This window comes from Eurypyga helias, unplaced genomic scaffold, assembly GCF_000690775.1.
Source record: "Eurypyga helias isolate BGI_N326 unplaced genomic scaffold, ASM69077v1 scaffold38725, whole genome shotgun sequence".
Classification (NCBI taxonomy): domain Eukaryota; kingdom Metazoa; phylum Chordata; class Aves; order Eurypygiformes; family Eurypygidae; genus Eurypyga; species Eurypyga helias.
In genome coordinates, this window is record NW_010254053.1 from 12841 (window position 1) to 30686 (window position 17846).

The 17846-nt window shown below is 37.3% G+C and overlaps 1 protein-coding gene across 1 annotated transcript in view; it reads right to left on the bottom strand.

Moving 5' to 3' along the window:
* The window catches only part of RGS7 (regulator of G-protein signaling 7), a gene marked incomplete at both ends in the record, with an annotated part of 51469 nt that overhangs the window by 11364 nt on the left and 22259 nt on the right, over positions 1–17846 (bottom strand). The window contains 3 exons of the mRNA XM_010152877.1: positions 753–827; positions 15874–15955; positions 16096–16172. Coding sequence (XP_010151179.1) covers positions 753–827; positions 15874–15955; positions 16096–16172 — 234 coding nt within the window. The remainder of the gene's footprint in view (positions 1–752; positions 828–15873; positions 15956–16095; positions 16173–17846) is intronic.

Genomic DNA, 17846 nt, shown 5'->3' on the forward strand with positions numbered 1-17846 from the left:
CGGTAGGAAAAGAAGAAAGAGTATCCTGAAAGGTAGGCTATCACAATGGATTATTTGGATGACTCCCAGATTTACAATTACTGCTTCATAAATTACGCTAAGCTGGACCTTTCACTACTATAAATAAGCTAAGCTAAAACTTTCTCTAAATTCACTTTCCTTTTTAAAACATATTTTTCTATGGGTTGACACAAAAATATACCTCAAAGGGAGTATTTTAAGGTTGGAGTCAATCCACATTATCAGTCAAAGGATTTGAAAGAAAGTGTTGTTCCAATCTATCTATATGTCCCTAGAGAGCCTACACTGGATCCTAATTTAGATGAAGTTAATTTTCTCCACAAATTCTGGTCATCCATTTGGGGCATAATTGTAAACTTGAGACACACTTTTCATTAAGACCAACACAAGAAGAACTGCTGTTATACTTTACACTGCATTTTTAATTTTTTTTTCCTTAATTACTGACAGAAACATTTTAACATGCTTTAATCAATCTGATAAACAATATGAATAAATCATGCAAAAAAGAATTTTATTTTCACATATATTCCTCCAAAGCCTTTCTTATGTGATAACATTTACTTAGCATTAGCCTATTTGTTGATACTAATTAAGAGTTTATGACATAATAACATATGCTCATGTATTTGTTCTTTGCAGCTGTAAGAAAAAAGGGTTTTAAGAAACTACGGAACTTCATGTTATAAATTACTTCCACCACCCACTTTTGATATAATAACAGTACTTACCTTTCTTGTTTTATGGGGATTTCTCATTCTTGAAGATTTTTTTATATCCACCTCAGTAGTGTTTACACATCCAGGCTATCAAAAGAAAAAGAAAGGAAAGCACAGGGGTGAAATCTGTGAAGGAACTCCATAATATTTTCCTTGAGATATTGTGCTGGGTTCAGTTGTGAAAGAGTTAACTCTCTTTACCGTGGCTGCTCAAGAACCATTTGGTCTGGCTTATTGTAAGAGAGAATCTTTTGCTATTCAGGCTTGTTTGCTGGACTCTGTGGTGGTTTTTAGGACTTTTTAAATGGTATATCTTTATGCTGAAAGTACTGAAAGCAATGTACAGAGGAGCAGAAAATACTCAAATGCGTATCAAAAGACACACCTGCAGCACAGACAGGTACTGATTCAGATTAAATTGCTATTGGCACTATTTGGGAATTTTGGAGTGAGACACTGAAGACCACAGGCTTAGAGCCCATGACATCGTGAATTTGAAATAAAATAAATTCTCCAGCTAACAGAAACGAATCACATGTTTCTGCTCTGTTTTTTCAAAGGAACCCACACAATGTGCATTCTAGCTATTCCTCTAGGAAGCATGGTTGTCCTAATGAGACAAAGTAAATAGAATTGTACAATACCCACCTCAGCTGTAAACTCCAGGCTCACTCCAGAAGTATCTGGTTTTGGGTCAGTTTTAAAAAGATGATCTTGGGCTGGGGTTTGTTTGTTTGTTTGTTTGGGTTTTTTTAAGATGAAAAAAAAAGTGCCAAAATGGGATTAGTTTCTTCAGAAAAGAAAAAACACCCAAACCAGGCTTCAGCAACCTAACCGGGAGGCTGGCAGTCTAAACAGAATGACTGTCAATGTGTGATTTGGCCTTCAAAGATTCATTCTCACAATTCTGCAGCATCCCAAAGGACACAAGTCCTCTAGTTCCTCCTAATTCATATTCCTTTGGCACTTTCCTCTAAGTGCAAACTCTGTGCAGAAATCTGTTCTTTACCTATTGCTGGAAACAGCTAATAATAAAGTGTTACGCACTCAGGTGAATTTAACCTATTGATTACATTTACAGTGGGACTGCATTTGCCACTGAGAGTGGGAAATACAAAACCTACTCTCTAGTGAGAGCAGATTTTTAGTGAAAGTAGGTTGCTTCTTTTAATGGGAGTAGCTAGATGTAGAATTTACTTGCCAGACAACCAAGGTAGACTTACTACCACACTAATGATACAAGTTTTTCAGTCTTATCATAATGCAAATTGCTTGATGTGGCTGTACATCTTCACAGACAAAACTTTTAAATGTTACTTATATAGGTAGAGCCAAGAAACAAATACATTTAATTAAAAAGTCCAATGGTATTTTGCCTCTGGAAAATAATTTAAATAACTGACCACATTTTTTATCCAGTATGATTTTAAAATTAATCAACAAGTTTTTATTTTAAAGTAATACATTAATGTGTGTTTGATCATATTACATTTGCAGTATAAATAGTTCCTCATCACTAAGAATAAAAATAGGCACTTAGTTAATATTTTCAAGCCTGCATAGGAGATGCCTATTGAGCTAGATTTGAGAAGGTACACCTTTTGCTTGTGAACAGAAGTGGTAGCTTTTTAACTCAGAATAACCTGTAACTCTCAAAGACAATGACAGGTTGAAAAATATAAAATTCTGCATGATGATCAATTTAAAGGCAGAAAGGAATTTCACAGGGCAGTATACTGAGATATAAAGTTAAAAATAAAACAGTTCATCTAGTTTAGGATTATGGCAGCAGCTGGCAGTGAAGAAGACATGAGTTTTTAATAATATCTACAACCCTTGACTGCAACCATTTCAATAGCAGGCACACTTACATAAGGCACAAACTGTTATTTGTTTAGTTTTCAGCTAGGGTTTGTTAAAAGCATGTCCTAAAAATGGAGAGGAAAATTAAAAAAAAAAAAAAAGGCATAAACCCCATCTGAAGCCCCTTATTTTCAAAGATTTCAAGTCCACCAGCAGTAAGTTGGTATGAACAGCTCTAGCATGTTGCTCAAGTAACTTAGATGCCAGAGCTGTACAGGTTGATGCGAGGGACACAACAAGAAAATCTGGAAGATTTTTAGGAAAGAAACTAGGGTGAAGCTTTTGCTGGCTGGAAAGAAACCAAACCTGGTGCTGACCTTCTACAGTGCCTAGTGGATTCTTACTGACAGCCAGCTATGTAAACCACCCCCCCACTCCATGCTGCAGCGAAGCTCCTGTGGCATGCTTCGGCAGGGGCACTCACGAGGGGCTGAGAGGGCAGAACCTGGATCAAGGTACGACTGAAGGGAAGCAGACAGGAGAGCAACAGCAGGAAGAGAGAGGCAGGGAAGCATCAGGAAGCTTCAGTGCGAAAGGGAAGGCAGCTAAAGGGTGTACAACCACTCTGACAACATGGGGTAACAATAGGAGTTTAACGCACATATCACTACTGCTACACATTATCATTCTCATAATTTGATTTAAAATGTATCACTGGAAGTACCTAATGTAATTGGGGCCACACTTCATGTTTTCTTCTCAACTGAAGAATATTTTTTAAAATGATACTTGATACGAGATGGGATTTATTGTTTCTCTGGTACTGCCACACTTCATCTGTCAAGTTTTAGGAATAAATATCAAACATCTTTTCAATTAAAACAAACACAAAAGCTTGCATTATTTGATCATTTTGCTAAAATAACACAGTCTTTGTGGGAAAACCTTTGCTGGACAACATCTCATTTTATTCGCATGCCCCCATTAACATAATAAGTATGTGTTTGGATACAATTACATCCAGCTGTGTTTTCTTTTTGTGTTGCTTTTTTAACTGGACTACCATAGTTCAAATAGTGAAATGCCTGTCAGAGCACTCTGCTGCAAGATTCTCATTTAGTGTGTAGTATATAATTTGCATACTAATATTGTAAATAGTTTTCAAACAGATTTCCTGGAAGACTTGAAACCTCTTCTATATGTGTAAATAGAATGCTTATTTCTTTCAGGACTAATATTCTGTATGAAAACAGTTTCCCCTCCACACACAGAGAAGAAAGTCTTGTGACCTTGTTGAAATTATCATACAGCAAGATCATAACCAGGGCAGAATTTGGGTCTCATCTGTTTTTAAATAGCTGGCTGAAAAGCTGTCATATATTCAAAGGAAACTTCTTTTCACCCATCTGTTAGCATGCCCTTATCTCAAAGTACAAATGTCGTTGTATTAATTTACACCAAAGGACATGTCAGTCCAGTCATGATAAATTCACTGCAGAGATAAATGGATCCAGATAAATAATATAAAACCCACATACAGAAGATTTTTTAATCCTTACTTCAATTATTGGATAATCACATTAGTATGAAATCAAAGCAGCACAACTTTCTATTGATGCCGTCAAGAAGGATGCATAACAGAATTCTACCAAGAAGCTTTGGTAGAAGGAAGGATTCTTCCTTCCACAGTGGAAGGAGGAAGCCTCTGAAAGGAGAGGAGGTCCAAGAACTCCAAATCCAAGAACTTGCATGCCTGCATCTGGCTACAGCCAACATTGGAAAACAACTACCTGAGAGTATGTTTAGTTAAAAAAAAAAATTAATATTTATAATCTAAAAAAAAACTGTGGCAATGGTGAATTAATCAATTAAGCCCTTGTAATAGTGGTAAAAGTGAATTAATTTTTTGACACCTACAGCAACTCTTTGATTTGTTTTTTATATCAAATGGGATGCTTCAGCCATGGTCCATTTACATCCAAATAGTGCAAAATACCTAATATTTGTAGTCTGCTGTACAAAGTTGTAGACTCCAAAGGCCTTTTTAATTGCCTGGTCACATAGCCAAAATCAACTGCTATCAAAACCTTTTTGTGTAAAAATCATAAAATCATAAATCATTTAGGTTGAAAAAGACTTTTACGATCATCAGGTCCAATAATCTCTTTGCTATGAGGTAGTTGTAATTCTAATAAGTGTGAAATCCTCAACAGAAAGTAAATTAATGCTTATAATGATGTAAGTTGAAGTTTTGATAGTCTTTTTCTTTCTTAAAGAATACAGCAATTTAACTGTGAATCTACATAAGCCAGAATAACCAGAAGCTTTTTTGTATCTGAGACAAATAGGCCCAGGTATGTGGGAGGGAATAAGCTCATGCATTGCAATAGGCTGGGAGCCGTCCGCCCGCATTGCTGCTCTGTAGAAAATGATGTGAGGGAAAAGCTGAAGGTGAGTCAGCAGTATGTCCTTGCAACAATGCAGACAAACCACACACTCAGCTGCATTAGCAATAGCACAGCCAGCAGGCAAAGGAAGTGGTGACTTCTTTCCACTCGGCATCGTGAGGATACATCTGGAATAACAAGACTAGTTTTGAGCCCTACGAGATAAGAAATATATTAAAACAGAAAAGTCCAGTGGAGGAACAGACTTTTTTGTGGGTGCAAAAGGGGAGAGTTAACTTGTCTTCTGCTGCCTGAGGGGTGCTTGTTGGACTAGACCAGTTCCAGAGGTGCACCATGACAGCAACAGTCAGAAATTCCAGTAGAAGAAATTCCAGTTAGCTATAGAGAAATATTCTTCATAATAAAAGGAAGAAATTGCTTAAGAGGTGCTGTAGAATTTTCAACCTTGGTGATTTACAAGGCTTGTTTAACCAAGGACTTGGACAACCTCACTCAACTTAGAAGTTAGCACTGTTTTGAGCAGGAGGTTGGACTAGAGGACCTACAGAGGTCCCTCTCAGCCTGTGATCCTCATAAACTGCAGGGATTGAAATTCAAATAATCCACCTTAAAGAACACTCCAATCAAGTATTCATGGCACTGTGAAATTCATCACCCTGCCTTCCCTCCCCACAACAGCAGAACTGAAAAACAAGACTGGCATTTGCTTCCTTCCTGCTGCCTCTGCCCTCTGGCAGCCTGTGCTGTGTACTCAACCCATACAAACAAACCTAGTGATGATGTGAGGAAGTGTAATTCCACAGTCTCTTTAGCTAAAAACACCTAGGTGCTACTTAAAATAATTACCTCATTTCAATATGCACACCCATAAATTCAGGGTGCATTAAAGCAGCAAATATTTAGGCAGATTGATTCACATCCCTTACACAATTTCATTGCATTTCAGTGCCAGTACCCTATGAAATAAAACTTTTCATTTGTTTTGCAAGCATGGGCAAATTTGTTAAGTTTAATCGCAAATTACTAGATTTCAGGATCTCCAGGCATTCAAAATTTAAATGCCATAAATTTAAACCATGGACATTGATACAAACATGACAGATCTTCACTTCCACTTGGAAAAGACAAAGTCAGACACAAAAACATAAACACAAGGCAGAGATTGAAAGCTGGTTTTTACATTATTCGTAATAGTATACTATCACAAATATAATAAGTTTAAAATTTGAAATTTTCTCAGTGTCAAATGTTAGTGTTGCCTTCTGAAACAACCTACTCTGCTATTTCTGTCATTGTTTCAATTTATGCACTTTTTCTAGGAAAGGAGTCTCCTAATCCCAAACAGTCACTATTCATATCATTTCACTTACTTCTGAAGTAGGGAAAAGAAGCTAATTAGACACTGGATGATAAGCACAATAGCAGAGTTTGGTTTTATTTGTAGTATTTGTATTCCAGTTTACTTGTGTAGCTAGCTGAATTGGATGCCGTTAAAAATCAAGGAGAGAATAAGGGCATGAAAGATTATAAAAAAGAAATGAGGCAAAGAAAAAAATGCCAGTGGAACTCAGCTGAAAAACACCAAAGGAGTTACTAGCTGGCGGAATATCCAGTTTCACTCTGGTTATTTAGAAAAGTTTATTTTTTCTCATACAAACTCTAGCATCAAATGAGACATCAAAATCCTATATCAAGTCAGTTGTCCTTAATGGCTAAAGCTGAGGCTCTCACAAAGAAAAACGCAGCCTATATTTTCCTGCAATGCGCCAATTTTTCATTTCCCAGAGACAGAAGTTACTGGAGCGTGCAGAACCCTCTAAGGCTTATAAGGAAAGGTTGAGGTTTAGGTATAGATTATTTGGATATTTTTGGATTTTACCTGATTTTACACACTTCAGGGTCAATGAGTAAAAAGGCTTTGCACTGGAAGAGCTGCAATATTAATGACTTCCTTGGTGCAATCGAAAGTCTCAGAGAAACATTGCAAGTGTGCTGAGTACAAGTAGTCAGCTCTTTTAACAGGATTTGGAACACCAGCTTTTATCTCAAGGTCCAGCCAAAGGAGGGCTGCACATTTCTAACTCTTTACAAATTGCAGAAAATTGTTTTCCTTGTAGTTATCTAACAGGATCTGAAAGCTGTTTAAAATGTAGCTCCCTCTGTAACTAACAGATCAATCAATCTCACCTAAGTGATGAAAAAATAAACCCAGTAGCCATAGTTGCCAGAACCTGCAAATATAGAATCATAGAACCACAGAATGGTTTGGGCTGGCAGGGACCTTAAAGATCTAGTTCCATCCCCCCTGCCATGGGCAGGGACACCTTCCACTAGACCAGGTTGCTCAAAGCCTCATCCAGCCTGGCCTTGAACACTTCCAGGGATGGGGCAGCCACAGCTTCTCTGGGCAACCTGTTCCAGTGCCTCAACCCCCTCTCCGGGAAGAGCTTCTTCCTGCTATCTAATCAAAACCTCTCCACTTTCAATTTAAACCCATTACACCTTGTCCTATCACTACAGGCCCTTGTAAAAAGTTCCCCCCAGCTTCCTTGTAGCCCCTTCAGGTACTGGAAGGCTGCACTGAGGGATCCTCAGAGTCTTCTCTTCTCCAGGCTGAACAAGCCCAACTCTCTCAGCCTGTCCCTATAGCAGAGGTGCTCCAGCCCTCTGATCATCTTCACAGCCTCCTCTGGACTCGCTCCAAGTGGTCAATATCCTTCTGATGTTGAGGGCTCCACAGCTGGACGCAGCACTCCAGGTGGGGTCTCACCAGAGCAGAGTAGAGGGGCAGAATCCCCTCCCTCGACCTGCTGGCCACACTTTGTCGGAACATGTATGGAAACTGCTACTGGGGGAGGGTGTTTCTGTTCCATCACCCAAGGAGTAAAGCCAACACAGTGATTACAGGGAATGGACTACAGGAGCCGGGCTACAGGAACCACTTTCTTTTGTCTGGAAAAAACATTGTTACTTACAACTGAAGCACTTAATTGTGGGTTTCATTTACAATCAACTAGGTGTACCTAATCTGAAACACTCTTACAAACTTTATTAGCCTCTCCAAAAGTCTAGGACTTAATTACAATTTCCATTTTGTATAGCAGTTATTTGAAAATAACTCTGAGAAATCAAGTGTGTTAAGCATTGGGACTTTTGTTGACAACATCTCTAGTCACAAGATCCCCAGCAAACCAGCAGATGTCTAAAGAAAGAGGAAAAATATTATGATGAGTTTAATTATTATCACACAAGTGATGGACTGCATATGTAGGGGCACTGTAAGTTTTAGAAAAGTATCAAAACATTTTAATGTATTAGATGGGACCAGCACTATTTTTCTTCTCTCTGCTTGGATTTTCAAGAGTATGTATGTGTGTCTCATGCACTTTTTTTTCTTTTTTAAAGTCATATTCCCAGCTGCTGCATAATTAATGTTAGCAAAACTATCTCTTTGAAAACATACCTTTTTGACTGAGGCATGTGACTGACACACAAGTACTGTGACTGGACCTTTGATAGGTGCTGTTAAGTTACAGTGCTTTTACAGAGGCCCAATTTGTACTATAGTTCTAATAAGAAGCAAACACAAAAAGACATATATTTCGATTACAGCCCATTATGGACACAGTGGCTTCATATATAAATTGAAATAGGTGTGTAAGTTTGGTGATGATTTTGTATACAGTTTCTACCAAGTTTTCACCTCCCCAGAACTCCAGACCAAACTCCTTTAAACTTATCTCACAATTTTTCTAGTTTTTCCTATGGACTCTCCTCTGTTAGAAATTAGCTCATCTGGGAAGCACTGCTGTAATTTCCAATTAACACCTATAAATCCTATTTAATGATTAAGAAGAAAATCCCAAGATTGTTCTCATGTATAAATTCTGTAGCAGCATGTTTTAAATTTCATTCCCAGGTGCCTCAGAAATTTGGCACATAATAAGGGAAAAATTATTAAAACCTACATTTTCTACTAAAGCATTAGATATTTTCCCCAATTTCGACATCATTTTCATTATGTATCTTGAAAGAGATGTGTTATGATACTAAATACTATCTTTATAGAACACAAGATAGGGTAAATATATACAATGATGTATGGATTCAGTGTAATGCTGAAATAAGCAAATACAACTTGGAATTGGGCTTGCATAGAATAGCCTCAAATTATTTACATTCCTCAATATTCATCTATTATTAAAACATGTGATACATCTGACAATATGCCGCAAATATCCCAGAATATAATGATCTACAGTCAAGCAGTATTATGGAATCAAATGAGTTGTACACAGTTTAACTGCTAAAACCTGTCTATATCAGCTAATAATGATGAACAACCTATTGTCTTTTAATTAAGTAAATAAAGCTTTTCATATTTTCTTATTCGTCCACTGAACTGGTGTTTCAGGCCACATAATGTTCAATGTCAAATCTTACTGAACTGCTTTCTTCAAAGGAAGGGATTGTCTTAATTCATAAGAATTAATAAAAGTTTAATCAGCATTAAGTGTTCTTTTTTGTTGAAGATTTTAGTTGAGAATTTTGCAGGCAACATAGAATGAATTAAAATCCTCGATACATGTCCTTGTTAACTACATTCATTTAGACTTATTAAAGAACAGAGATAAATAATATAAAATTCCAAACTTATTTATGAAATTGAAATGCATGATCCACAAACACGATTGTGGCATCCACTAGAAATACACTGATGTAAAAACAATGAATTCTTGATAAACTGCAGAGAAAGGGTCACTCTTTTAAGCATAAGTTAAACCCACTATAGACAGTTTCACATGAAGGTCAGAAAACTTGCCATTTAGACCAATTAATACAATCAATACACGCTTTATTCAAAGATTTATTTGAAGATTGATGACTACTATCAAAATAAGAGAAGTTCCACTGTTGTCCTGCAGCGGACTTATTCAAAATATGGCAAGGCGTGCAGTCAATAATAAAATTTTAGCTAGAAGTTGTTTCTGTTGTTTGGACAAGACAAATGATGTTCAAAGACCATCAGACAAAGGAGAGACATTTGACAATTAGTTTCATCAAGCTTGAATTATGTTTGCAGCATGGTAAATCTCAGATGGTTTTCAAACTAAGAGATGGGAAGTCTCACTTAGCATGAAACTTAGGATGACTTTCAAAGATTTTCAGCATCTTTTCAAAAAAAGGAACCTATGCTGCACCTGTTTCCTGTTTATACTTATTTGCTTTCTCAAACTAGAGTTGAGATCATTCCCTTGAGTAGTATCAGGCACATAAGGAATTCCAGTGCCTGTGCAAACCAAGGATCTGCTTGGAACAGGAGAAAAAGAGATACAGAAAGATTTTCAAGAAACCTAATACTGATAAATTAAGCCATAAAATTAATCCATAGGAGATAGAGCACCCTGAATCTTGACAGGGATTCGTACATTCTCACATGCTCACTTGTTTAAGGACAGACCTAGTGTAAAGCTGGGCTTTCACATTAAGAGAACAGGATTTTATCATATTGTTTAAAAAGAAGATTCTTTCAGTGGTCTGTGTGTCAGAAAAACACATAATATGCAAAATGCATCAATCAATGTATAATCTTTGTACTTATTAAAAATTTCCTTATTCCTTATTTACTACTTCAGCTTATTTTCCTAGTGGCTACCAGAACTGGACCTTACTAAAAACTATAACAAGACCTCATTTTTCTGTGCCCTTCCACCACCTCATTAGTCAGCTATTTCACAATTTCTGACCTCTTCATAATCCTCAGTTTAACTTGAGCACTTTCAGTTTGTTTCACTGTTGAAGAACATTGGCTTCTTTTCCCCGGCTGTCCCACCCTTACTCAAGTATCAGACTAAATAACGATGCTAAATAATGTGAGTACATATTCTTCCATGAAGGTCTTAGCAGGGTGCCTATGAGGTTTATAAATATGTGCTTCAAACAGAGGTTAGTATAAACATTATAACCATTCTCTCAAAATAAAACATATTAAAAGGCTTTCTTTCATTACCAGAAATGCAATTATCTGAGACTGACAATTGCTGCTTTGGCTGCATTCCGTGTCTGCTGGAGAGGTAACTCCCTCGTAAGGTTATATGGTGAAACAGGTGCAAAAGAAGACATGAAAATTGTGTGCAAATACATCAATAGAGGAGTTGGATGGCATGATTCACAATCATTTCCTGGAGATGTTTAAAAAATTTCTGAAAATATTATGATAAAGCAGACAGAAGTGTTCTCTGGCTAAACAAATGGCTGGCCCAGAACAGACCAGGATTTGTAGCATCCAAAGTGTGAAATGAAAGATCGCGCCACCTCAGCCAAGTTAAATTCAATCTTTTGCCGAGTCTTTGAGTCTGATCTTCAAGGACAGGATGGAAAAGTCATTAAAAAAAAAAAAAAAGAAAAGAAAAGAAAAAACAGCAATGAAAGAGAAGAAAAGAAAACCCAGAACAAATAACCGCAAGTATCCGCTGCATGACCCAGGGCACCTGGTAATTTGCCTACTGGCTCAGATACTGAGGGTCATGTTCAGACCACAGAAAATAAAATTTTAAAATATAAACAGATAAGATTAATGGAGACAGAATCTCATTTTTAAAACCTCGAATAGAGAGAGAGGCAAATGGTGTGGGATATGTGACAAGCTTTAAAAAATTTAAAGACTACTGGTTTCCTAGTTTGCTACTAGGAAACAATGGCATGATACACCCCAAATCATACATATTTCAGAATTTTGCATCATCAGTGAATTATGTTAGATCGAACATTTGCCCTTAATGTTGCTGCTGTCCGCACCAGACATACACATCCTGGAAACTTTGTCTTACTGTATTAAAATCACATAAATATTGGTTTTGTTTTTCATACACTCATAAAATCATTTAGGTTGGAAAAGACCTTTAAGATCATTGGGTCTAACCCATACCAATATTCGCTATTCAATTTTTTCATAGAGAAGCATCACCATCATTCAAGAAACCAGTGGTAGCAATGGGAACAGAAGTCCTGTGGATTGGGTTTAACTAGGCTAACGAATGGCAGAATGGGAGAACAGGATCACACCCTGATTCATGCTTTATTAAATCACAGTATAAGTAAACTGTAGCCAAAGTTCAACCTTTGGAGAGGGATACACACCAGGGTGGTTTTCTAGCACATCTTCAAAAGCTGTTGCGTATTTTTAATCCTCCTTTAAAAATACTGCACGTAAAACCTGCTAAATATGACTGCAATATAACCAACATTCTGACTGATGGCAAAGGTCAGGTGCACTGGAGAAAACATTTTTTCAACTCACTACAGTTGAGAAGTATACAGATGACTTTTTGGAAAAAAGGGTACTTTCCCCATTATCTGAATTAACCAGAATCTCAACAAGTGCCCACCAGGCCTTTATTAATCATTTCATTTAAATTACATCAATGTGTAGCTCAGGAATAAAAGTGAATTGTTTGCAGCAGTAAGACATCAGTTGTCCTTGCTCACTACCTAAAGGCATTAATTGTACAGCAAGCTGCAGCTACTCTGCTCCTACTCTTTTTGATGTGAAAATGTTCCAGGGGATTTACTGTTTCAGTACCTGTTTGTCCCTTTTTAACAAGTGTAAGATAATGGGGTTTAAACAGAGATGATACTTCAGGAAAGCTATCAGTTCTTTTATGAAGACTGGAATCAGGAGCATGACATTTCTTTTCAAATAAGGGCAGCTTCTTAATTTCTTTTGCCTGTAAGGAACTGAATTCCCCAATTTAGCTTGATTTGTTACTTCTTTTTGACTAACGCCCTAATCCTCCTTACAGGTTTTGCTCAGCTCCATTGTCTGTTATCAATAGAAGTTTCAAAATTATGAAAATTATAGACTTTCTAGGCAGGTGAAAAGTAAAGAAAGGCTTTTAAATTATGTACTCTGTCATCAAAAAGAGAAATGCATCACTATATGTGAATAATAATCTCAGGCTTATGTTAGGTACTGGGTATACATAAGAAATAACGGCATGGACTTTAATCTAGGTCTGTTGCTCAGGATCTCAAGGGAGTTTGTACAGCTCTCCCTGACACACATTTCCATGGTTTTACTATGATTAATATCTGAACTAGTGAGATTAAAAGTTGCTCAGGAACATCTCTGTAGGCTGCAGTACCTACAGGTGAAGCTCAGTCATGCTCTTTTTAGCTGTCAGATAAGATCTTTCTACATAAAGCAGCAACTGGAATTTACAGGAATGACTGAGATTACACTCTACATGACACAAAAATACACACTAAAATAAAATTAAAATAAACAGTGAAACTGCACTTAAATACATATAGGAAAGCAAACTAATCAGATATCAAAACTATACTCATAACTGTCTCTCAAAAGAAAACTGAGGAACAGGTGGCTATTTGAAAAAACTCCTATCCAAATCCACTTTCTCCAGTTCATCTCCAAGCATTGTCTCAGTCTGAAAACTTAGGAAAAAGTTGTGGCCATTAGCCAGCCAGTTGATCAAAAGTAATAGCCATGATTAATTTCAAGGATTTGTCTGGCTCTCAGACTATGGCATAAATCTTCTAGGGACTGTAACCACCTGCAGGAGTGACTTTGACTTGAGACCTATGAAATAAAGGTGCTTTTTGAGGCAAATGCTCTTACACATCAAACCTTGGCTCATTTCCTTTATATCAGTCACAGTGACATTTCTGATACTCAAATCATGCTCTTTTCCTGCAGCAACACTCTCCTGGTTTCCCTGTCATATACCTGTTGTCTCATGTCTCCCATTCCTGTAGTACAGTGCTGCACTGCCCATTTGGACTGATGGCTTGCTTCCCTCTTCCATCCATATCATCACCTCAAAGTACTTCTTGTTTGAAATAAAATGCAGATGTAATATTCATAGATTACATTCTGTATGAAAAGATTCTGTACCAGTGCTGTAGCCAGGTAGGTAAGAAATCAAGCAACTAGGGACAAAGACATCTGAAAAAAAGCCCTTGAAAAATATTAATTTACTCACCTAAAAAAACAAGGGGACACACACAAATAATGAATTATTTAATTCTCAAAATTCATTTTCGGTTAAAAAAAAAATTGGATGTATTTTAAACAATATTTTCTCTGCCCCTAGCCTCTGAATTTTTATCAGAAGATGAAATCTGTAAATAATAATAATAAGCATTACCCCAGATTATTTTCCAAAAATCACCTAATTTTCCAAAATCAGCTCTCCAGATTTGCAGCAATATTTCTGTGAGTTTTTGGTGGGCTTTTGGGGGACTTAGAAAGCTATTAGTATTTGTAATTAACTCTAGCATCACCTTCTTCTTTTCAGTCTGCTCCTCTTTTATTTCTTAGTCTTTTTAATAGAAGCGCTTGGCTTTTACTGTGACAGTAAATTCAGAACAATGTTTTCAAAAAGAGTATTTCGCTCACTAGTAAGAGGAACTGGTTAGTAAAAGTATGAACCACTCCATTCTTCTATTTATATCTCCCAAAGTCAGGAGCTCACATTGCTGACTGTAAGCCAGTCTTTTACCTCTGATATTTCCTAGGTATGTCTACAGCTCGATTAAAAACATCTGCTGGACCAGGCAGATTTATCCACAGTTCAGCCAAAGCTCTTAATCAGATTCCATTTCCTCTTGTCCTGGTCCCTTTAATTCTGTTCTTATTGTCTGCTTGTATCTTAACTTGAAACTTCAGCAATACATCTTCTCTTCCAAACCTGGAAATGGCATCTCATTTCCAGATTCAAGACCCTTAGATGCATTTCTGCAGCTAATATAAAAGCTGTCTGCACCTTAAAATTTCTCAAGTCCATTAGAAACTTTCTGTGTCTGTTGTATATGTAGCTCCCATCAACATTAGACAGCAGATTGTTTTCTGTCCTCCTTCCTTATTTTATGCCAGTGATGAGACAATAATGTCCCAGTCTTCTTGCATCTAAAGCCTGGGGTTTGAACCTTTCACTTCAAATGATTTTCTGTAGTTGACGTTCTAAATCCTACCTATACATTCCATTTCTTCTACTTCTCTTTCAGTTCCACAGTCAGAAATGCAAACTGACCATGTCCAAGTTTATTATTTTTTCTTGGAAACTTTCTCCCTGTATTCACCTCTTCTACAGGTTTTATCACCTAACTTTACTTCCCCATATCAATTAGTTTTAGTTAAGTATGTTTTCCCAGTCTCACAGTGGAAGATATAGTCAATATTTGGTTCCATTGGTAATGATACTAAGCTCTGTACACAGAAAATGAAAGCTTAATTCTAGGTAAGGGAAACATATATAATTCTACAGTAAAGCAAAAAAAAAAAAGTGTGATTATTGAGTTCTCACAGTTTAACTGGAAGTCTTATAGCATTTGACATTCTCATAGTTTTAGCTCTCAAAGGTAGTTGATTATGTAGAACCCCTTTTTAAAAATTTTTTTAGATGGACTTTGACAAGGAATTTGGACAAATCTTGTTTAGATTTTGTGATTCTACAGGTCAAAGCCAACAATACGTAATCTTACTGTGTATTAAAAAGAATTTGGAAATATGACTACAGTGAAGATGAAAGGCTTAGCGAGCAAAAAAGCTGACAAAAAAAAAGTCAGATTTATTTAAAAGTATTTTTAGCTATGCTGATATTTTTGGTTGTGTGACTCATACCTTGGGAAACCTTTGAGATGGTAATAGTCAAAGACAGGTATCTTCTGATTCAAGAAATGAGACACAACAAACCACTGAAAACCCAAAACCGAGTGTGCACACATCTGCAGTCTTCAATAGCAGAATGATAGAAACTACAGATCCTGCAAAAAAGGGAGGCGGACCCCAACCCCTGGCCCTACAGTTCTTTTACTTGTTCCCAGGCTACTTCAATGCTCCACAGAGGCTGACATTTATCAGTAGCCCCGCTCACAGGCAGAGTGGCCCCACCATAACTCACCACCGGCCGGTGCACATCCCAGAATGCTCGCTCCTGGCTGTCAAGAATCTTCCTCTCTATCTTGTCTCTCTTTTTGTCAACTCTGTTAATATTATAGGATATTTAAAACAAACTGTTAATGATATTAATTTTAAACATAAGAAGTGTCCAATCATTTTTCCCTCCCCTTCTCCCTTCAAAAAGCATGCAAAACCAAAATTCCTTATCTTCAAAGAAACTTACTTTGCTTGTGCTTCAGCTTGCATAAAAATAAACTCCCATTTCCGAGCAAATGCTCGTTGTAGCCTGGCCAAACTCTCCTGAAAATACATCACAACTTTAGTGGGTTAGGTTTTAAGCTATTTACTGTTTAATAGCTTCTAGTTTATTCTCACCAGGTTCCCTCCTCCCTTCCCCCTCCCAAGGTATGACATAAGCCATGATATCTATGCCAGTGTAAACGTACCTTACTTATCCAATATAAAGTCTTTGCTTGACAGTAAATGGGATGGAGTACTAGATCTATTGACTTTTGAATGCCCTGATTATTTTAGTTTTGAAACTCTGATAAAAAGGGTGGATGTAACCTTCAATAGAACATGGAACTTCTAAAGCATTTTATATACTGGGTAGTGGCTAAGTAATTTTGTAACAACCCAAAGAAACATTCTTGTTTTGAAAAACCTAGTACTGAAAGATAACACCGGTACTTTCCATAGTGAATGATTCACATCACCATTCCCATCAGTCACCTATAATAATGGTTTGCATTTAACAATTATTTAAAATACAATAGTAAGCAGCTATCAATATTTGGGTAGTGTAGAAATCTTCCTAGACCTCCGCAGATACCCTCTTTTTTTAAAAAATGCAGACTAGAATCCTTCATTACTGTGAAAGAAATGCACATGTCCCACAGCCTACTGTGGGAAGAAGATTTGTAAAATCTTAGCAAAAGTCTTTCCACCAGTGATGCTGAAACAGCTTCCCTTATCTGTAACAGAGCTTTTCCAATCTTCCTCTTGCTTAAATGGCAGCAGTATGCTGTCTGTTAACATGGCTGAGGTTCTTGTTTTCCTCCAGAAAGACTCCAGTTACTTTTGTGCATTGCTTTTACTAAGACTAAATGAAAAATTGTCTGTAAACTTCCTAACAAAAAGTGTTGCTTTAACCGTATTCACATGCACTGCAAATGTATCTCTCTGACATACTTACTGAAAATAAAGACTGCAGAGAGTGAAGAGGAAACTTTCTAGAGAGCTTGTCAATACCAGTAAAGGCTCTTGTGGATTGTGTACTGGAGGTGAATTTTCTAAGGCACGTAGGTATAAAATTATGCATGCCCCACAGCGCAGTACACTGAAAAGCAAGCTTGTGCCAGCAGAAGCAATAAAGTGTGTCAGCGTGGTGCTGTGGCGGGAGCATTTGGCATGTTGAGCGGCCTGGCTGCCTACCCTGCTATCGTGTCACAGCCGCACAGCTGGACAGCTTTCAGTGCAGAGCCAGGGCTCTTCGCCAACTTATGTTGACATTTTCATGAAAAATTCAGGAACTTTTGCGGAGATGGGGATGGAATTCAAGACATCATTCTCCTTTAGTGAGTGCCATCCTCATCAGATAATCAAATCCCCTCTTTTTCCAGTTCTTCCTGGCCCCAATTATCTTACCTTGCCTGGGGCATCGCACAACTTTCATGGAGTGGGCAGTGACTCTAGTCTGACCCTCTTTTTCTCTCGCCTAGTGATGGGACAAGGGCTCAAGGGCTAGCATCACTTTAAAGGATGAGATTTATACCTCTACAGCTCTCAAGTGCTTTTGAAAAAGCTGCCAGGGACCCTTCATTCAAACCTTACATGGTGTAGAGAACCATTGCCTTCTAACACTCATGGTGTACCTGTGATCCGTGAACAGTTATTTTGATCCTGGCATGGTGATCTGAACAGAGTAATAGTAGAGATGGACGAAAATCTCAACTTTTGCCCAGCTAGCCTTTG